Source organism: Staurois parvus, unplaced genomic scaffold (genome assembly GCF_062004578.1).
Source record: "Staurois parvus isolate SC_StPar_1 unplaced genomic scaffold, SC_StPar_1.0 ptg000170l, whole genome shotgun sequence".
NCBI lineage: Eukaryota > Metazoa > Chordata > Amphibia > Anura > Ranidae > Staurois > Staurois parvus.
The window spans coordinates 2,750,039-2,772,619 of NW_028317966.1; the positions used below are offsets into that span (position 1 = coordinate 2,750,039).

Sequence of the window (22,581 nt, forward strand, 5' to 3'; positions counted from 1 at the left end):
TTCAAACAGGTTCATTTTACTTCACTTTTGCCCACTGTCCTCACTTTAACAAATTATGTCCATGGTGACTGTTTTTTATTTTCTAAGAATTATTTTGGCATTTTTGTCATATTTTTCCATACTGCAGCAGTTCTAGGCGAATAGCTATTAAACATAATTTTTCAATCTGCTTATTAAGCCATAAATCAAAAGGATACTACATGTGGATGTTACAAACACTCTTGAAAACAAACTTTAATATTTAATTTTGAGTTAAAAAATAAAATCAATTGTACCTTATAGGGTTGTCCATCCTTGACACGGTTAAGAATGCTGCCAGATTTGCTGTATAAGAGGAGCACACAATGAGAGTAAAAAGCCACCAGCTGCCCATCACAATCCGCATTGCCACTGAATTTGCCACAGATTCTCCACCTAAATATACAAGATAAAATAATACCAATAAAACAATGAAAACTATTTCACCTCAAATTGTAGAGGGAAAATAAAACAATTAGAAAAAGTCAATGAAAGTCATAAGTACACAAGTGTTGCTTGTTCCAAGTAATGAGAGAGTCATGTTTTATAAGAAAGGTCATCCCTCATTGGGTTACATACTGTGACCCAAAGACATTTGTACTCAATGAAGCATGGAATTAAACATCTGCACATGAGATGATGGAGGCCGCAAGGTTACTAGAAAATTGCTTGAAAGGGAAGTATATATTTTATATTTTTTTTTAAAATATGCAGTTGTAGTTTACAAACCATCACAATTGTAAAAAGTAAACAAAAAGCGGTGCAAATATGTTCATTTAAATAAGTTTAAGTAAAAACTGGACGGATTTCAGGGAATGGCATGTCTAGATGGAAATCAATGTGCCAGAGGCAGGAAATGACTAGAGATAAGGGTTGTGTATTTGACATTATACTTCTCATATTATTTTGTGATCTTAGCACACCATCATGAGCATCAGTCATTTTGAATCTGTTTATATGAGCAACCCTGTAATAACTGTCTTCTGTGAGTTATTGATTTATAGCAGAGGTTGTATAGAATGGGGAGAACAAATCACTGAGGGAAATGAGAAAAAAAAGAAAGGACCAGTACAAATAGTCATTATTAAAAGAAGAGTTTAAAATATGATAATACTCTTCAGGGGAGAAACAATATTTAGCTGTTTTTTACGCATTTAGTTTACCAAACTGACAAAATGTATCGTATGAGATGGTATTCACGTATCACAAATTTCTCACAGCTTCAAAACAAATTATTTAAAGTGACATTAAACCCTCTAAGCACTTTCAGCAGCTTCTTTATCTTTTAACTCTTATCTATGTTCCAGTATAAGCTGAAGCCATAACTGCCCCCCCCCCAGATTTCCTGTTTCAGGGTGATCCTCTTCTCTTGCAGCATCCTATGGATCCACCCTTCCATGAAGGGACTAGAGTTGTGTCTACCTGCACTGTGTGCATCAATAGAAGCTCATAGTCCAGTAAAAGAAAGATATTCCTGCGCCAAATACAAATTAAGTGAATCACCCTTCTAAATTGCTGCTGTGCAAAAAATGTGAATACACAAACAATGAAATAAATATATAAATAAACAGCGCAAAATAGACATAAAATCAAGTATTAATAAATCACAAAATATAAATGTCCCATATCAATAAGTGCATATCTGTATCAGAAAAAAAAATTTTTCAAGAAAAGGACACCATAAAAAAAGTCCCTTGTGGTGAGAAATACGAACTCCAAATAATTTTTTTTTTTCTAGCCTTCCACCCGTGCACACCAAAATCAAATGCACTCACCAGATTTTGGTGAATGAAAAGCCTTTAGGATTTTATGGGGAATCCTATACCCTCTTTTATTTGTTCAGTGATAGCCTCTCCAAGATAAGATCCTCTTTCAGGTCCTCACCGTGGCTCCCTAGTTTGCGCCACCATATCATCAAAGAGAAAAACTTACATAGTGTAATATTGCCAGATCAATCTTATACCATAACGAACAGAATCCAGGCCACTCACATTTCAATAGCTTGTAAAAGGCACATTTATTAAGTCCATGACAGCCTGATGATCAAAACCAGCCAACATACAGAGGCTGTTCCTCTGCTCTATCTGGCTACATTGATGTGGGAACCCTGGAGTATGTTGGCTGGTTTTGATTATCAGGTTGTCATGGGCTTAATAAATGTGCCTTTTACAAGCTATTGAAATGTGAGTGGCCTGGATTCTGTTCGTTATGGTATAAGATTGATCTGGCAATGTTGCACTATGTAAGTTTTTCTCTTTGATGATACGGTGGCGCAAACTAGGGAGCCACGGTGAGGACCTGAAAGAGGATCTTATCTTGGAGAGGCTATCACTGAGCAAATAAAAGAGGGTATAGGATTCCCCATAAAATCCTAAAGGCTTTTCATTCACCAAAATCAGGTGAGTGAATTTGATTTTGGTGTGCACGGGTGAAAGGTGGAAGGCTAGAAAAAAAAAATTATTTGGAGTTCGTATTTCTCACCACAAGGGACTTTTCATAGTCCAGTAGCCTAGGATGGCAGAGCACTTCCCTGCTCCTCCCTTTTGCTTACCATTCCCCTTCCAAGCTAGAAGACTGTCTGGAGACTACTCTGTCCACTATTAACTCTTTCTGTGAAGGCTGGAAGCTAAGGGAAGCAGTACTCGTTCAAAGTTATCACCTCTGGAATAGCGCCGCGGACCGTGTTTATCGAAATGTATGTTAAGTCCTAAGGATAATACCTATTAGCTTGTCTACTATATTATATTATGGTTGGCTTAATAGCTATTACCTATTACTTGATCCATCCTTCCTCTTTCACTTCCTTCCCACCTCTCCCCCCCCCTCTCCGTTCCCCCCCCCCTTTTTTTTTTTTCTCTTACTCCTCCCTGTGCTTTCTAAATCTTCCTCCATATACAGTACTCTCCTCTTTTTCTTTTCTCTCTTCTCTTTCCTTTTGTCTCATATTTCTCTCTTAAACAACTATTTCTACATACAAGCAGAATCTTAACTTAACCGGGTGCGGAATTGCACGAGGCGTCCGCCTCAGACATCAATGCTGTTTTTTGCTCCACTACCCGATTACTTAAGCGCTTTTTACCCCCGACACTTGCATCCTCTATACCTCTATTGCTTACCATCCATATTTGCGAACCTGTTATTCTACTTTGTTTACTGGGTAGCGTGATCTCCTGTTTATGTTTACTGCATACTTCAATTACATGTCTGACTACCCGTCTGCGTTACGGGAGATTGCTTCAGTTATACGTGTGCAGAATGTGCTCCGTACATGTCTTTAATCTCAAATGTCTTGTATTTCAATAAAAATTTTTGGAAGAAAAAAAAAAAAAAAAAAAGGGAAGCAGTACTAAGAAAACAGGAGCCAGCAGCATTGAAAGTTGTAAATGGCAAGTGCTGGGGTAAGCATTTTAACAATTAGTTTACTGGGGAATGTGTATTGTACTGCATTCAATGTGTTAAGTTAAAAAAATGCTGAGGGTTTATTACTACTTTAAGTTTTGGGTAAGACATGCATGGGTCTTATTTAACCAAATGGGAAACCTGCACGCCCATAATCATTTAGAAATATAGATGGAAAACACACATTTGCCTGCAAAGAGGGTTTTTTTGTGTGGAATAAAACACCTGACGGCACCTCCCGTAACATAATGTACTACTTGGATATAAGATGACATTGTACTACACTACAATGCACTACTTGGGGATAACCATATTTAACCTTTTCTTACCCAAATGTGGACACTGTAACCTGCTCATTTAGGGCAGCATGACAGTTCCCAATAACCACAGCTAGGTATACTCACCGATCTGTACTTTCTCAGTGCTTCCCTGCTTCAGGAATCTACTCTGTGTAAGTTACGGTGTCAAATGATGTTGAAGCTTGGCCATGAGAGTGTTGAAGCCTGGAGCCTGGCTGCTCAGGCCTGAGCATTTACACATGGGGAGGTAACATGTGATGGTGGGGGGGTAGCGAAGGAGCAATGATATGCAAGAAAAACTTGCTGGAAGGGTAGCAGACTCTGATTGACAGGTGGGATTGCTTAAAGCAAATAGGCTGTTTAATTTGCAAGGGAATTTTCACTTTGCAAGGAAATTTCCATTAGCTTGGTAAATGAAGTGAACTTCCTTCATCCAATCATGAGCAAGCAATGAAACACAATTGCATAGTTTATATGGTTAAAAAAAAGACACAAGTCCATCCAGTTGAATGTGTGTGTTTTTTATTCTCTATCAATTCCCATAGCCATATACTGTATACGCTTCTTCAGGAGATAACCATTTTTTTTAGCTGTCAACACTCTCCAGTACCAGTTCCTCGGGGAGGGAGTTCCACATTATTACTACTCTAGCAGTAAATAGTAATTTCTCCGGTCTAAGGTAAACCTCTTTTCTTCTAACCTCAAATCATGGCCTTGTGTCCTCTTCAGAAACATTAGAGCAAATATTTTATTACAAATAGTGGAGTCACCTTTGATATACTGTATTTATGTATTTGTCAATATCGAACCTTATCTGCTAGGTAGCTGTAAAAACCCTCTATTTTTGTGATAATGCTAGAACCTATGTTAAAGTTATTTCCTGACATAATTTGAAATCATCTACAAATAGTGTTTTTTTTCCTGCATGTTATTGGATATTCTTTGCAGGGAATTTTCACTATATTCACTAACCTAGGGGAAGATTCCCTTGCAAAGTGAAAATTCATTTGCAAAGTGAACAGTCTATTTGTCTATCTAATGTGTAAGCTTGGGCAAAATAAGCATATATATTTAGTATACAGTATCTCTGCGATACGTGTGCATTTCCCCATGTTTTATCTTGTTGAAAATACTAAAAACAGAAAAAAAAAACAGTGATCCTGCCAGAATTTCCAGTGAGCTTCTAACTCTCTATATTGAGATGACAACTCTGCCTTTGTTTCACTGAAATCCCCACTAGTGTTGTCATTCCCTTTTGGGGTTTTCTTCTGCTAGTCTACAAATCTTTGTGCTGATGTCAGCACTTCACTGTCCGCACCTCCAAACCTCCTTGCCCTTAAAATGCATTGCTGCCCACTGCCCGCCCCTGTGAAGCTCTGCCTGGTGTGTAAGGTGTATGGGATATGGCTGTAGACACTGCCGGTTGTCATCCGGCACTACAGTTACCAAGGTTTACCAAACATGCTTCTTCCTTTGATTACCTCTGTATTTCTTTCCACAGCACCCTGAGCTTGCTACAGCCATTGTGCATATGAGTGATACTGTTTTAATGAATAAATGCTTTGAAGCTTGTATTCGTTCCTGTGCCTTTTAGTCCTCATGCACACTGGACATTTTCATATTGCTGGTAACGTTAGCTGTGTAAAGTCACATTAAAAACTTTAATTTTTCAGCTTTTTTTAGCGTTTTTGCATTAGCGTTTAGCTGCATTTAGTGACGTTTTCCCACGTTTTTCCACGTTTTCGTTTTTTAGTGATTTTTTTTAACAAAAAAAAAATGGGAGAATCAAAAAAAACATCCAAAAATGCCGATGTGTGGCATTTTACCGCATTTTGCTGCATTTTTCAGCATTAGAGCATTTTTACAGCTAAAAACCTCCTCTAGAAACCCACTAGCCCTGGGTTTTTTTTCCAGCCAAAAAACATTGATAACAGTCTATGTGTACATGGACACAAAGGATAACATGCTGGGGGATAACTAGCTGTAGAAAAAAACGTCAAAAGCCAAAAACAGCAGCTGTAAAAACGTCAAGTTTGCATGAGGACTAACTTGTCTGCAGGAGCCTGACATTGCACCTGCCATACACAAATTGTAGGTGTTATGATTTGTAGGCTCCTGGGAGAAAAAAATAATAAATGCACATTTTTTTTCCTACAAAAAATCTGTACTTTTATTACTCTTTTCCCAAAGGTGAACTGAGCTTTTAAGCTTTTTGGCATTTGCAAGTGCAGTACATATTTAGAATATGGCTTACTTTGGAGTAGTACTTGAAGTAGACTCCAACAAGACTAAGAATTAATAAGTTTCACAAAAAAAAAAGAGAGAGAGATAAAAGAGCTCTCTAAAAAAAAAAAAATAAACTGGTCCGCAATAAAAATGCACAGCTTGAGTTCTGAGGAGGAGTTTGGGCAACCTAGTTCCTCTATCAGTCTATTACATAGACTGATTCTGTTTGTAAGGCAGGAATTGAATTTCTATCCACACAAAATTGATACATTTTTATCTCTGCTGTCATCCACTTAACAGGAAAATTTATTCATGCCAATGAACATAATCAAACCACAGCAGGAAGCAAACTAGCTTTATAAGATATATTAAGATAATATTCATATTCAGACTTTTAGAGTAAAATTGCTGATGTTTTTTTTTTATAAATGGATAATCGTCAAATGAATGAAGCTTGTAGGTAAAAGAAAAACAAATTGAAGAACTATATGACTGGCATTTTGAACATGTAAAAAATACTGTGCTTGTTTAATACTTGTTTAGGTGGTTTAGGTCAGCAATCCTGCTTCCCCAAACTTGTCCCAGGTATGGGACTTAGAATTTTGAAGCCTTTGGCTCAGCGCGATAGCCAGGCAATGGGAATTTCTCAAAAAGAGTTTTCAGAAATGATAGAATGCATATTTTCTCAGTACAAATGTCTTGCTTTCAAGACAGCTTGACTTCTCTCAAGGCCTAACAGTGAATATGTAAATGTGTATACATACGGACACAAGTGAACAGAGTTCAACCGTGTGTGCAGAATATGCATCTCCCCCTCTGACTTGTGGGTCTGTACACTTCCCAGGAGAAATATGATAAGGTTGTTGGATATTAAATTTGGAGAATATTGTAGAAGTCAAATTTATACCCAAGAGGAAAGTGGCTGCCAGAGCTGTCATTTCTTAAGACACTCGCAATATGTTTATTTGAAAAAAATATATAGATGTAGATGTTTTGAGACAGCGACACTGAGAAATAGGACACAAGAATTATAACTATCCTAATAATATCATTCAGTAGATACGATTCCAGAGAAACTATTGCACTGCTGAAACTTTAAACAATATAAACTGTATTGCAAAATTCTGAACAATACTTTAGTACTTTCTTAATATATTAAGGGATTGCACTTTATATGAAAAAAAAACTGAACAATATTGATGTCTTTGGTAGAATTTCAGAAATTATACATCTAAAGCAGGGAATACATGGACCAAAAAATCCTGTTGAACTGGCTGAGTTTCGGTCAGTGTGTACTGCTGTCTGTTCAACGATTGGCTTCTGTCAAACAGGTATGGAACAACAAAGTGGAGGGGACCCCTGCTGTCAGAATACAATAGAAAAGTTGGAAAGATCTGTGCATCAATGCCATTTGTGTTGATTAAGGAATCTGTCAGTTTTTATTTTGTTCAACCTGTCAACCCGCAGGTTGAAAAAAATTACTGTGTTTACCCAGCTTGTGTTACTAAAGCTAAAAACATTTTTTACCTTGCATTAAGATAAAAAAAATGTCCTATTCCGCTGTCCTCCCCCTTCTTCATGTGCAGAGGAAAAAAGGGGAGAATAGATCCAGCTCTGTACACAGCTGCACCTATTCTACCCTCTCTTCCTCTTCACACAGCACTCAAGCAGTCAATGGCTCCTGCTGCTATCAATCAAATGCAGTGAGGAAGAAGTGGGGGCAGGGATAAGTCTTGCTCAGGGGCGGACTGACCATTTGGAAACTCGGGCACTGCCTGAGGGCCCGTGGTCAGTAGGGGGCCCCATGATATGCCCCTGGTACCTTTTTCATAGGCTTTGAGTTTGTGCAAGGCCACAGGGGCCCCATGATCCCCTATTGCCCGAGGGCCCCATGAGTTGTCAGTCCGCCCTGGTCCCGCTGTGTAAGTCTGTGGAACGCAGCTCCATAGAGACGCAGTTCGGGAGCGGTCAGACACGGTGTGCCTACATAGCAAGGAGGGTACACACAAAGAAGAGGAGGAGACAAGATCACCACCGGGGGACTGAAGAAGAGGAGGATCAGGGCCGCTCTGTGAAATACAATTGAACACAGAACAGCTGAGTATAACATGTTAGTTACTTAATTTTTTTTTACTTTAGTAACACTTTAACTTTATACCCTCACAACTAGATGGAGCCAGGTTCAAGTTTAGTTTCTTATATGGAGGTGGAACAGGGTTTTTAAGAGACTTGTCCCCACCGTAAGCATGAATAGAATAAAATACATTAGCCGACAGATTGCAAAGGGGTATATTACATTGTTCTTTGCTTAAAGACCTAAACTTCTTTGTGTTCTATATTTTTGATTTGTCATAGGACCTTTCTACAGATTTAGGAATTACGGTAATCATATGTGCTTCCTCTGTGTCTATGGTAAAGTATTGCAACATCGCATTCTTTTTGGACAGGGTGTTCATTAAGGATAAACCAAACATTCTTAGGTTCGGTTTGGCAAACATTTTTGAAATTATGATTCCAAACTCAAACCCCACTGAAATCAATGATAGCTAAACTTTGGATATCAATAATAGCCATTTTCTAGGTTAACAGACAATGGATTGTCAAACAATGGGCATGGGGATCTGGGCAGGGGTCTGGGGAACATGTACCTAATAAAAAAAAAAAAAAAAAAAAAATTTAAATTGTTGTTCAGAGCAGAGAGGTTCTTTTAAAGCAGTAGCAAACCGCAGCTTAAAAAAGAAAAATCCCCTGCAAGGTAATTGCTTACTAGCACATTATGAAGAACTTACCTTAAAGTGTTACTAAGCCGAAGACCCTACATTCACTCTATCTGGTCTCCCAAAGTACACAGCACATGGAAATGCAATTATTTTAGTAAATATAAACTGATAAATACCTTTTATCATTAGCAGTAAGAACAGTCTTGTGACTTCTATCAGTGTCCAGCAGAGCACTGGTTAAAGCTTGTAGAAGGAGTTTTTATTCTGTTCTAGGAGGATGCAAAACCCCTGACCTCTGTCTGGACAGTGCTGATTGGCCCTGTGCTGATCACATGCACTCTCCCAAGAAACAAAAAACCTCACTAGCAATACACACTAAACTGAGCATGTGAAGAGTGTCTCTACAAGATATGTCTTATAAGGAGATAAAAGAGAGACACTAGAAGAAGGGGAGGATCAGAGAAGTCAGGATCAAACAGTGTTTTTACACAATGCACAGGATTAACCCCTTAGGTTCCACACTGAGTATAACAAGCATGCTTGACTGCATATACAGACTGATTTTACTGTTGTAGGTTTAGTACAACAAAACCTTCCAGCGGCGCGCTGTCCCCACTGCAGATGCTTCCATCTTCACGTGCTCCGGCCTTCTGACTGCCTGAGCCGCAATGACGTCACTCTGTATACTGTTTCTTCAAAACGCATGCACTAGCTCTCAAAAAGCGCAACTATCTCCTAAACAGGGCATGTTTAGGAGATATTAATTTTTCCTAGAGGTAAGCTTTGTTATAAGCTTACCTGTAGGTAAAAGTATAGAAAAAAGAGATCACTACCACTTTAAGATGGCTTAAAGGACAATACTAAAAATACAATTATCTTTCATATTACATGCTTGCGGGTACCTTAAAGATTGACACAGATTTATAAAACATTACAATTCAAAGGGTCAGCATCAGCAACACAATATTGTGGCAACACTAAAATTGCAAAAAGACAACTGATTTTTTGCATAACAGTAGTAAACTATAATTAAGCAGTGGAAGTAGCGGAACAATATACCTAAAAATGTGCCTAAAAGTATATACTTTAAAAAAATCTAACCAACAGCTATCATCTTTAAGAAAACCACCAAACAGTAGCAAAACAAGTCACTTAGCAAAATATATTATCTTCTTTTTAGTATAACACTGTATTGTTTACAAAGTTTAATAAAAAGTCAACCCAAAGTGCACCAAAACACCTTCAAAGCACAAGCCCACATTCCAGCAATTTGAATATTTGTGGAAACATGATACAAATATTGTACATATTTGCTGTAGAAAATCTCATATTTATTAATGAGAGTCTAATTTTGACAGACAAACATTAGGCCCATTTTAGCCAGATATATTACTTGAAGCTGCATTTTTTTCACAGAACAAAAAAAAAAATCACTCTTCAATAGGAGGCACATTTGGAGGCAGAGTGGGCTTCATTCAGCCTGGAATTTAATAAAATGCATTGTCATTTAATTTTTTTTGATGAATTAGGACTATTTCCTGTCTCTAAAAATTGCCTCCCATTTTAATTTAAAGAATCAACATGTACAGTACTGTAAGTAAGAGTGCTTTAAAAAATATACATTTTAATTGTTTATTTTTATTAATTTACAAAATGCAAAGTGAGAAAACAGAAAAAAAATCTCATCAATATTTCATGTGACTACCCTTTGGCTTCAAAACAGCATCAGTTCTTACTCTTGCCCACATAGTACATTTGTCAGGGATTTTGTAGGATTAGAGTCAGGTATAGGGCAGATGGGCAGGGGTGACATAAACTGGAACAAGGGCCCTCTCACAGGGTGGGCCCATAACCATGATCGACCGGGTGCGCATGCTCTGGAGCCAGGCTCAGGGCTTCCAAACCTTCTGAGTCCTGGCCACTCCCCTGGGATGAGGCGGCAGGGCTATAGCAGTGCCCGGCTTAGCCTGCCAGCAGGAAGGGCCTGCCTCTAAGAAGTTGGACATGGACTATCGGGAGTCACGTAACTATTTAGCATGGAGGAGTTTTGTTTGTTCAAGAAACAAATGAAAAATCAAGACTCAAGAAAGAGATTTCAATCTGTTAATCCTTTCCATGTCTGAGCTGGGTGAAGTTTACCATGTTGAGTCAAATTAATCTGCAGTCTCCACTCCTGGCAGTGCCCTTCCAACAATTCCTTTACATTTTAGCAACCATACTCCCCCCTGGAATCCAAAGACTTTAGATTCCTGGAAACCGCTTGGTTTCCAGGAATAATGCTGTTGGATTGCCAGTCGGCATCATTTATGGTCGAAACCACAATGGTGTCTGATCATCTTTGAACCCCGACTTTCATTCTTGATTAATGAAAACATTCTTGATAAATGCTTTTACTTTGGTACATCTTGCACTGGTCTAATAATTTCACCTCTAGCAGCTCAATACAAATGCCCCCAGCCATCCCTCTTAATCATGGCACCAATTCTGAAAACCAACAAAATAGAATTGGAGTCCTATTCCATTATTCCTAGTTGAAGTATTCGGGCAACTGGCCTGCTTTGAACACAATTTTTTTCAAAGTAAATGTTTCATGCCCCTGACACAATCAGTCAAGAGCATTTGAGAGGTGCCAAGAGGCGGGAGTTGGGGAAGGACCACAAGGGTTCTTTATTTCCAGTTCGACACCCTTCTGTTAAGGCTGTCTTCAGTCTCTTACATGTTCAACTAGGGGTTAGTGGAGGCACTGCAGAACCTAAGATGGAAGGGGATCCAGATTATTCCCTATTTGGACAATTTACTGATATTCACAAATTCAGAAACTGAATCTGAATGGAACCTGGACATTGTCTTGTATCTCTAGAAACTAGGATGAATAATCAACACGTAAAGTCACAGTTTATCCTGGCAACAAGAACGACCTTCATAGGGTATATAATAGACTCAATAAGTTATTTTTGATGGAAGAAAAAAACATTTAAATCTACCAAAAGCCTCAATACAGTTTCTAATTCATCAGTGTTCAGTCAGAGAAGCCATGAGGCTAGTATGCTAGATGACCTCAGCAATCCCAGGAGTACAATGAGTTCAACTGCATGCAAGGCTCATTCAAAACTGTGTCTTGTCCCTGATGGACAGGCAAGAGGAATCGTTGGTCAAGAAGATAGTGATCCCACATGCGATAAAAAAGTTCATGAAATGGTGGTTAAGGCCTAAAATACTACAGGATGGGTGTCTCTGGAAGCTGGCAAAACCCCTGAGATTAACCACAGATTCCAGCAATTGGGGATGGGGAGTGCACTTGGTGAACATCTAACAGGAAGTGGGACCCATTCTAGGCCTCAAGCTATTCCAATCTAAGAGAGCTACAAGCAATGGGAGAAGCCATTTTCAGTATTCTAGCCTCTGATCAAGAGAAGCACATTCAAATTGTAACAGTCAACATTACAGTGGCCTATATCAACAGGCAGGGTGGAACAAGGCCAGACCAACTAATGTAACTGGCAGATGAAATTCTCCTTTGCACAGAAAGGAACCTACAGTATGCTCTATTACAGTCATTCACCTGAAAGAAGACCTGAATTGACTAGCCAGCTTCCTGAGGCTGAAGCAATTAAGACAGACACAATGATGCCTAAATCAGAAAGTGTTCTTAAAGATTACAGATAGGGATTCCGAAAATCATCTCCACCTCCAGTGAAAACAAGAAACTAGATTTCTAGGTCTCCCTGGAAAGAGACAAGTACAGCATAGAGGTGGATTCATTAACTTACCCATAAGAAGGGAACTTTATTTTTGCATTTTCCCCCTTTTGGCTAATATGTCAAGGGTTCAAAAGCCAAGATAATTCTTACCACGCCATTCTGGCCCAAGAGAGTCTGGTTTTCAGCACTCTGCAAACTAAGCTTAGAGAAATAATGGAGGTTTCCTCAAGACAATACTTAATCTATCAGGGAGTTTTGCACCCAGCAGCAAATAAGCTAGTTCTCTTGGCATGGCTACTGAAAGGGACCTACTGAAGAAAAAGGCCTTTCAAATAGAGGCATAAACATTATTATTAACAGTAAGAAGTAGCTCACTAATGAAACCTATGGCAAAATGCTGAATAAATTATCATGGATGGTGTCCATTTGCAGCTTCTTGTAACACTACAAAGCTGTCAGTCAGTAATACAGAGAAAGCCAAAATTACTGCTCCAAAGATGGAAGATGAATCCATTCAGCTTTCCCCTCTCCCCAAGCTGGTGCACAAATAAGTGCAGTGCCCAGGAAGACTTGAACCGCAGCTCTCCAAGAACTGGCACTGGGCAGCCAGCCACTCGGCTATGGTAAAAGCAGATGCCATATCATGCAAGCAAAGGGAAAGCTAAGGACAAGGGGCTATCAACAAGTGTATGGTTGCTAGAAGCCTTTTATAAAAAAAAAAAATTACTTTACAACTGTTTCAGAAAGTGCGCAAAAGTGATGTAGAATATTTGTACCGTATGTGATATGTATTTAATGCCAGCTTCTATTTGTTGCCTTTAACAGGGCACATGTAACATTCCATAACATTTGATTCTAAGAGAAAATTGACTTAAGAACATTCCACCAATAGAAAGATCAGCCTAACACTAAAGGCTAATAACATTCAAACAGAAGAGGAAATAAACAGGAGGGAGACCAATGCACTTTGTATAGAGATTCCTGTACACTCTAGGAATGAGCTGCAGGTTTAATCATTGTTCAGGAGGTTCGGTGAATCTGTATTTGGCCGAGTGACCCTCCAGCTACAGCAGGAATTGAAACATTTGCTAAATGTGACAGCTTCCTGATCAAAGCTCCTCATTGTAAGAGAGCTGGCACCTGCCATCGTACAAGCAACCAGTAATTCATTCCCACCCAGCACATTCAACTGTAAGCAAGGGATTTTCAACTTATAGGTGCATGGTAATAAAGGGGTGAAGACAGTGTATGCCACCTGCCTCTGGAAAGGAGGTTCCACTGCAGCACATTCTCTGGGTGTTTCATATTTTTATCCCTCTACAACAGCAGTGTGAGCTCCACAATTTACCTTTGTAACATTGATCCAGGATGGTTGCCAACCAGTAATGGTCCTTGATGTCACAAATTGATAAATCCATCCAGCACATATTACCAGAAGTGGTGAAACCTGATTCCTCTGGGTTGCAGAGGACAGCATTGCTCTCAGCTCTCTCCCCCCAGCCATGTACAGCTCCTGGGTTTTGTGAGGGATGAACCCCACCCTGGAAATCTGCCCTATGTCCTCCTGTTCCTTAGCTCCACCACAGTAACCATAATCCTTCTCCTCATTTGCCTCCTGAGGCCTCACAGGGACAGCGTCTGGATTTAACCCTGAGACACCAGGAAGTCCTCTTTTTCCTTCTGACACCTGAAATGGCTACAAAATCATATGACTTGTCTCAGAAGCAACTGTTATTGTACTTATCCAGGAACCACTACACAACTAGGTTGAGGGCATGTGCCAGGTAAGGCACAAGTGAGAACTTTCCTTGCTAAAGAGTGGGAAGCAGATTTGTGTGAATGTAACACAAAGTGGGATAGGTTAATCATCTCTGGACATGTCTATGCAGAACTGAAAGGCATGTCTGCTTCAGTGTGGCTCATGTCCCCTAGCCATACCAGCTGAAAAACTGTGTGGCATAATTTTGCTTCAGCTGTTGCAAAATCTCTTGAACACTTGTGGAGAACAAGTGGGGGACCCAAAGATGGTACTGAGCAGGAGGAAGAGGTAACTGCTCTGTCATTGCCATCATCTGTAAGGAATCAGGTAAGCACAACCAGCTCCAGCTGTGTGCTCCATTCTGCATTTTTTCTGGGTGTCAGCAGAGTTACCTAGTAGGATGTGAATGAGATATATGGACTCTGCTGATGGCTATGTGGTCCAGCAAAATAGAAAAATTACCTTCCACATGATGGCGAAGGTCAGGAGTGACCTTACAGAAAAAAAAGGTAGCCAAAAATCTGCCCCCTGTAGTGCAGTGCAGGCCAAAAATTCAAAAATGGGAGCTGTAAAATCAGCAATATTGCCAATTTGGCTTTGAACTATTGAGCATTCATTGCAGTAGCTGGGGCATTGAAACTTACCTGTTAAATGCTACAGCTGGAGATGGCAGGGTGGGGTTGGCAGAATCAAAGCAAAGTTGCAGCCTATGTTTGTCACTACTCTTCATGGACCCGTAATGACCCTCGCCCCTTCTATAAGAGCCATAAAGTAAACCTCTGATTCCCCTTGAAATGCTTTCATCCCTACTAGAGGTTGCTGTTGGGGAATCTTGTATAATGGGGTTAGAGGTGGAAAGGGAAGAGTTGGAAGGAGGAGGTGGAATGTAGCCCCTTTGCTGACAATGGCTAGCACTGCACTGCTCCCAATGAGCTGTGTTGGGAGACATCATGTGTCTTTTCTAACATATAGTATCCAAATGTCCAATGGTATTGCCACACTTAATAAACTTTAGGCTAAGACTGCAAATGAATATGTTGCAGTCTGCAGTACATGTGTTGAAAAAAGGCCAACACAACTTAACTCTGGGAAGAGGAATGGTGAACTGCTTTGCACCAATGGAGCTCTGCAATGCAGTGGAATAATAAGGTTGCACTCTGTACTCTTCTGCGTGCACCCTGGACAACACCCTGACTAACTGATGTCGTGCCTAACACTCATACTTCTCCTCCACTATAATTGGTACCCAAGTATGGTTGAATACCTTATCATCAGCCCCCCCCCCCCCAACGTCCTCATTGCTGGAGCCAACTCGGCAGTAAGCTGCAGCTTCAGGGATGTTGGTGCCACTTGTTTCAACCTGCCTGCTGTGCACTTCCTCTGTGCTCTCACTGTTCTCCTCAACCTCATATGCAATTAATTGCTGTTCATCCTCTTGAAATCAGTGTGATGACATTGTGCTCAAATAATTCAGCAAACATCTCCAATGATTTCAAGCTACACTGCACTTTGGAAAGAATGAAGGAGGTTTGGCTAGCCACTCCATTACTGATGCAGTATTTCTCAACCTTTTTTCAGTCAAAGCACCCATAAAAATTATGGACAGTCCCGAGGCACTCTTTAAAATTATGGACAGTCTTAAGGCACCCCATTCTAAAATGTGAAAAACTATTCTCTAGTGTTATATAACGCAGAAACATCCACACACGTTGGACACCCAACATTAGAGGCAATTTATTCTTCCAAAGCAAATACACTTTTGCACACTGGTACTGAGTAGTATTCCAGTGTTTCTCTTCTCCCTCAGTTTTTCTCAATCACTGAGAAAATGTGACACCAGCACTGATAGAGAGGGGCAGGGGAGGGTCAAACTAGGATGTTGTGCAGGTAGCTGACAATCGCCTTATCAAACGGTGATGCTATTGGTTGTCAGGATGCTGGTGGCTAGAAGATCATAATGGTGTACAATGAAAACCTGAGCCTTTGTGTAATGAAAAGGTAGGCTTGTCCCACCCTCTGGCTTGTATACAAGTTTTGCACAATTTTTAGACATTTTGCCAAGGCACCTGTGAAGAAACCTCAAGGCACCCCAGGGCACATTTTATGGTGTCCCGAAGAATGCATGCAAATTAATTCAGGGATGTTTGGCACAGAAATTGCTGTCAAACGTCCAGAAGGTTCAGTTTTAATCTAGACATCCAAACCTTACTTTTTAATTCAGATATTACATTCAGACTGAACACACAGCTCATCCTTAGTGTTTATATGGTTTCCCAAACCATATGGATGACAGACCTGTGAAGGCTTTAGTGGAGGTTGGCAGAGGGTGATGCAATCAAATGTGTTGACAAGGATAATGCTTTTAGGAGGAGTGAGAAGGGATGACCTCATCTGCTAAAGGACTTAGATATAAGCACTGTGCATCTGTTTTCCCCATAGCATTTAGAGTTGGGACCTGTTCAGACTCTCATGTAGGAGCTCTTAGATTTATTTTGACTGTAAGAAGTGTTATCCACCTGACTGTGCCATATGACAGAGCTGTGCAATCTCAAGATTGGATGGACAGGAAGACTGTTAGCATGTGAACCGCTCTTATGTATTATATATTTTATCTGTTTGCCTAAAGTTAAACATAAAATTGCCAATCTAAAACGATGCTTGTTTTAATAAAGCAAGGTCACGGAAAATAAAATTTGACAGCACATAAATACTATACATAAAACATTTTTATGATACACCAATTCCTCTATGACCTTGATTATAGATTGACTTGAAAAAAATAATTTACATGTTTATTTTATGCAATATGTAAATTATACTTTAGATCAAATTAGCAAATAAACTTTTGTCAAGCAGCAATATAACTTGAGTTAACGGCATACCTTGTTGAACAAATGCCCCGTATACAATCCATATAGCACTGTGTAGAGTTGAGGATGTAGATGTATTTGCTTGTGATGAGGTTTGTGCTCTCACAGCTTGGATACGATTCAGAACAAATATCAGTACTCCCACTACCGGAATAACAGCTGCGATACAGGCCCACACAGCAAAGTCAAAAGGAGCAAAGAGTGAAAAAATGTTTATCCTCTCCTCTGGCTTCTTGATAAGAATTCCTACTGAATAATCCAAGTAGCGTTTGCTGAAATCCACAACGCTCTCCCGTTCTGGTGTAATGGTGATTGCTGATACAGCAATATCTGCTCTCTACAAGGACAGGATGAAATTGTTCAAACATTGCATCATTCATTTAATTCATGTCTTTCTAAATACATTGTACTTTAAATAATTTACAGTCATGATGAAAATTATAATAAATATGTGAAACAGCAACATATACTGCTACATATGTCACTGTTCTGCAAGACAACACAGGAGAGGTCTACAATATGTATTAATTAATAAGTTAGATTAAAGAATAAGTTCACCTTTCATAAAATGTTACCAAAATTCTTGGTGTAAAATGTGACAGGTTATGAAAGGGCTGGCTCCTGCCCAGGGGTGGAATGACCATTTGGGAACTCGGGCACTACCCGAGGTCCCGGGGTCAGTAGGGGGCCCCATAAGATGCCCCTGGTACCTTTCATAGGCTTTTTTGGGTGTGGTTTGAGTGTGGGCTAGGACACAGGGGCCCCATGATCCCATATTGCCTGGGGGTCCCATGAATTGTCAGTCTGCCCCTGCTCCTGCCCCCTCACCCCCGCTTATAGAGATCCCCCCCCACTAGCTATCAAAATTTAAAAAACCTGCAGCCATGCGGGGTTTCGTCCTCTGTGAATGAGAAAAGTACAAGTCATAACAGCCTTAGCTTAGCCTCGAGGTATGCATGAGCAAGCAAGTTGTACTGACGAGTGTGCAGGAGACCTGCATTGTACCAGCAACCCGATGATCACTGGTGTAATGCTTTACAGGCTCTTGCAACAAAAAATAATAAATGCACAGTTTTTACCTGGAAAAAAAAATGTGCCTTTATTATTTTTTGTCAAAAGGTGTAACTTTTAAGTTTATTAATCTAACAAACACATCACACTATGCTTATTTGAGAAGCACATTTTAAGTAAAGTAAAACAGGTAAAACAATCATTAAAAAAATCACACTTCATGTAAAATGATAAAGCAGCATTACTAAATATAATTTGTTAACTAATAAAGTACATCTTGATTTTATTGAATAAAGGACGCCATCATGTCACAAACAGCTTGCGCAAAGATCACAGTCTGTGGTGGCTCCTAGGTGCATTATGGGGGTTTGGCCCAAAGTGATTGTAGCCATTATGTTGAGCACTGTCTTTGATACACTTTTTATTTGCACTTTTACCACATTTTAAGGACAGACTTTTGAGGGACTACAACTTTCTTTGTCCAAGTAGTAAGTGGATGGCACTTAAAGTGGTAGTAAACTCTCCCCAATATATTTTCCCCATTTAAATCCTTAATAAGCACTGTATAAATTGCTGTCTGTAGATTGATTCTTGTAGCAAACCTGCTTATCAGAGTCGGAGCAGAGTTCTCCTTCAACCTTTTTTTTCTTGTTCCGTTCTGTTATTTGAGGTTATTTGAGGTATTCCTCGCTCACTCCTCACATCCCCCCTTTCCAGTCCTGCGAGGCAAACGTCATCTCCTGACAGATGGTGTGGGTCAACCAGGTTAAGACATCTTGAGTTGGCACCAGCAGTCTGGGGGAACTGTCACCTTTCTCACCTACGTCTGATAAGGCAGCATTTCTCAGAGGGCTGGGAAGCATTGACCCAAAACGGCGTAAGCCCACACATTATCAAACTCACCAGAGTAATTGCACATTCCTCAGGTCAACCGTATGTTTCATGTCATGTATTATGAAGCTATAGTTAATTCAGTTTCCCACTGACCACTCCCAAAACGTGTAGTAAGAGCCCCCCTCCCCTTTGAGAGGGACTTTTAAGAGAGACAAGTGAGTTAGAGCTTGGCACACCCAGAGATCTCCCTGCAACATCGTAACAAAAGGAGATCAAGAACTCACCCTGCTCTATAACTTGGATCTGCAAACCCAGGCATATGGGCAAGTAACTTAACCCTGTAATCTTCTTCCTAATTATCTCCTTGCTGTGTCTTTATATACATATATATATATTTTTGTGACATATCTTTGTAAATATTGTCTTGCACCTGTTTTGACCCTGTTAGTAATAAATCTTTCTTTCTGAAAGTGTTAAACTGTTTCTAAGCGCTTACTTGCTATTCACGAATCCCTGCCTTTGAAGAGACGCTACTGTTTGTTATATCTCTGTATAGCAGGTCCGCGGGCCGTGCTATATAGATCAATACTTCAATCATTATAGTGTATATTTGATAACGGGAGTTTCCCAGTCTCCAACAAAAGTGGTGGTGGCAGTAGAGGGTTAGTTGCGTAATTAATCCGACCCAGTAACAAGCGCATTTAGGCTGTAGGCACCGATTGTAGTCCATTAGCTGGGCAATCGCTGTGCTGGGTGCGGCTGAGTGTGGCCTTGTTACGCGCGTCACACCACGATTTTAGATCGGCCGGTCCTTCGGTCACGGGTTTGGTGAGAATGTCTGGGGTCTGACGCCGTGGGCGTGACGTATTACTGTTCGTTGCGGTCGTGCGATTGTCGCCTGTCGGTGGCGGCGATCGTGGATCTGTGACAATTCTAACCTGCTTCGTTTGCTTATAATCTGTCCTTGACATCATTGGTGCACAGTGGCGTCCCAAGGCAGGTGCGGGGGGTGCGTGCTGCACTGGGTGACACCTACCGCACGGGGTGACACCAGACCAGCTCCACGAAAAGGTAAGTTGTAAAGCAAGCCAACAATCCCTGCAGGATGTATCAGATCCATCCTGCGGGGATCGTCGGCTTGCATTACAACTTACCTTTTCATGGAGCGGGAGTCCAGTGTCAGCCCGTAGAGGTTGCATGCCGACGATCCCTGCAGGATGGATCGGATCTGCGGATTGGGGAGCATAATGGATCGTAGTCTGATCCATTATGCTCAATCTGCAGATGCGATCCATTCTGTGGGGATTGTTGGAGGGGGTGTCACCAAGTGTTATCGCATTGGGTGACACCAACCCTAGGGACGCCCCTGCCGGCGCATGTACATATTTCTCTCGATTCACTGCACAATCATTGTGCCATCAGTCTATTCATTAATATGCATCTCTCTGTGGCACAGCTCCAAGATCCCACAAGATTACCATGTCATTCAGTGGAAAGGAGATCAGCTGCATTATATAGCAGACTGTACAGTATCTTACAATATCAAAAACATATTACATGATCATTAAACATGCTGAAATGCTGGCTCACTGTCGAAGACTCGATATGCAGGACATGGGCGCTATAGTAATCGGGAATGGAAACAAAGCTTGGCTACAACATTACTGAGCATGTGCAAGATTATAGCAGACCAAAGGGCAGAAATAAACTGCACTGTAGACTCAGAAGACAGCAGCTAAGATGCCATTGGCTGCTACCAGGAAGCAAGAATTAAGAATCAACTGGGAAAAAAGTAAGAAACATCTGAAGGTGGGAAAGAATAATGCAGAATGTTATGAAAAGCTTTATCAGACTAGATATTTTAAGAAGAAGCATTTGAGGGGCTGAGTTTACTACCACTTTAATATTTTATTTTTGGCATATATGTTCAAAATGTCAGCTACTTGTAAATAATAGTATGCAAGTGTGCTTTTTTTTTAATTTTCAATATGTACATGGCGCAACTATATTTGCCCAGGACATTATGAACGCTTTGCTTCCTGCTGATCCTTTTATTGCATTGATATGGTCTAAATGAACATAATAGACTCTGTTCTCTGCAATGAGGCAACATAGTCATATATATGTGATAAATCCTCCTGCGCTGGTATACCTAATAAAACAGCAGCTAACATCCAATCCTCACCTTTGGATGGATAAATGGATAAAATTAATATAATGATTAAGATAATACATCATTACTATATTAACAGTCATATACTGTTCATGATACTTTTTTTTTCAAACTGCTAAATTTTAAGGAAAAGCTATCAGTGACCAAAAACTCTTGAAAGTCTAACTGCAGTAATTGCCCCTTACCACCACCACACACAAAGGCATACCCCCAAATAAACCATGACATCAGAATTATACCAGCAAATGTCTGCTGTAACAATCTGTAAATCACAACTCTCTGGCCTAATAAAAACTTATTAGGTGTAGGAGGGAACAACTGGGTTATGAGAAAAACCTTAATTTTCCAGTTTTTCAAAAATTCCCCTTGTATTATTTTCAGTGATAATTTAAACCAAGTCTAAAAATTGTAATTTAAAGTACAACTAAATAATTTTTTTTGACAGTTTTGGACAAAAGTGGAAATGGATGAGAGCACTTGTCAGTATTTATTGCTGTCTATGCCCCCGTTTAGGAAATTCACCCTCTATATTTGTCCTGTTTATCATTATCATTGAAAGTGAAAGTAAAAGAAAATCCTAAATTTTGGGCTGTGCCCAGAAAAGTAATAGAGGGGAAATATTCCAATGGGGACACTAGGTCTGGTGACCTGGGTATCCCATAGGGATTCCCTAAATTTGTAGGGATTTCCCTCACTTCCTATTTTAGCTATGGGACAGGAAGTAAAGAGAATTCTTCCCAACAGGACACAGTGTTAAAAAATAAACTGAAAGCAGTTATGACCTTCTCTTACTCTATCCAAAATGAAAAAGGTTTTGCCTGAAGTTCTACTTTAACAGTTTTCTCTTGAGTTTTATTTTCAATAAGCATGTTAATATTCTTTTTTCCTTCCATGCACTGTGAACAGCTCATTCTAAGATTCGTGTTAGCCAAGTAGTCCAATATGCACTTTTATGAGTAACAGACATGCAGTAAGTGTTTAATTAAGTATTTATATAGATTTTTAAGTCTAGAGGAATGACTATATTCTTAGCGGTTTATTACCTTATTTATAAGTTCTCCTATCATACCATTCCAGGAACCATTAGGAAGCAGGTGTCCATACTTTCCATCGGGGACTTGGTAAATTTCATATTTGAATCCAAGGTTTTGCGATAACGCATCAAGGACATCGACTGAGAAACCTTTATACTTCTTTGGTTGACCAAGTATGTTCTCTGCTACCATTACAAAAGGTTCCTCCTAAGAATGGAAAAGAAAACTTTAGTTCATAAAACAGACTTAGAAAATGAAATAAAAATAGGGAATTTACGAATTTTACATTTTATTTCATTTACATATATAAATGAATGGCAAGGCAACTGATATGCATAATCAGATACACATTATAGTGGCAATTAAGTACAGTTTGCTTTAGTCTGAAATAACCTACTAACATCCTCCTCCCCCAACACACATGCTCTGAATTGTATAAAAGATTTTAATGGCTCTTTGCATGCAAACTAAGCATCATTTCACTCTATGCTCGCCTATATAGATTCTACTGTTAGCTTCTTTAATGTATAAACAGCT

General features: G+C 39.8%; 1 protein-coding gene across 5 annotated transcripts in view; it reads right to left on the reverse strand.

The window, feature by feature from the left end:
• Positions 1–22,581, reverse strand: part of GRID1 (glutamate ionotropic receptor delta type subunit 1) — a 1,483,898-nt gene that overhangs the window by 180,006 nt on the left and 1,281,311 nt on the right. For all 5 annotated transcript variants that reach the window (XR_016312597.1, XM_089676479.1, XM_089676480.1 and 2 more), the window contains exons 10-12: positions 22,054–22,251; positions 17,005–17,329; positions 276–414 (exon numbers count right to left, since the gene is read on the reverse strand). Coding sequence is in view for 4 of the 5 variants with exons in the window: in XM_089676479.1 (XP_089532605.1) it covers positions 276–414; positions 17,005–17,329; positions 22,054–22,251 (662 nt within the window). In the remaining variant the exon portion in view is untranslated. The remainder of the gene's footprint in view (positions 1–275; positions 415–17,004; positions 17,330–22,053; positions 22,252–22,581) is intronic.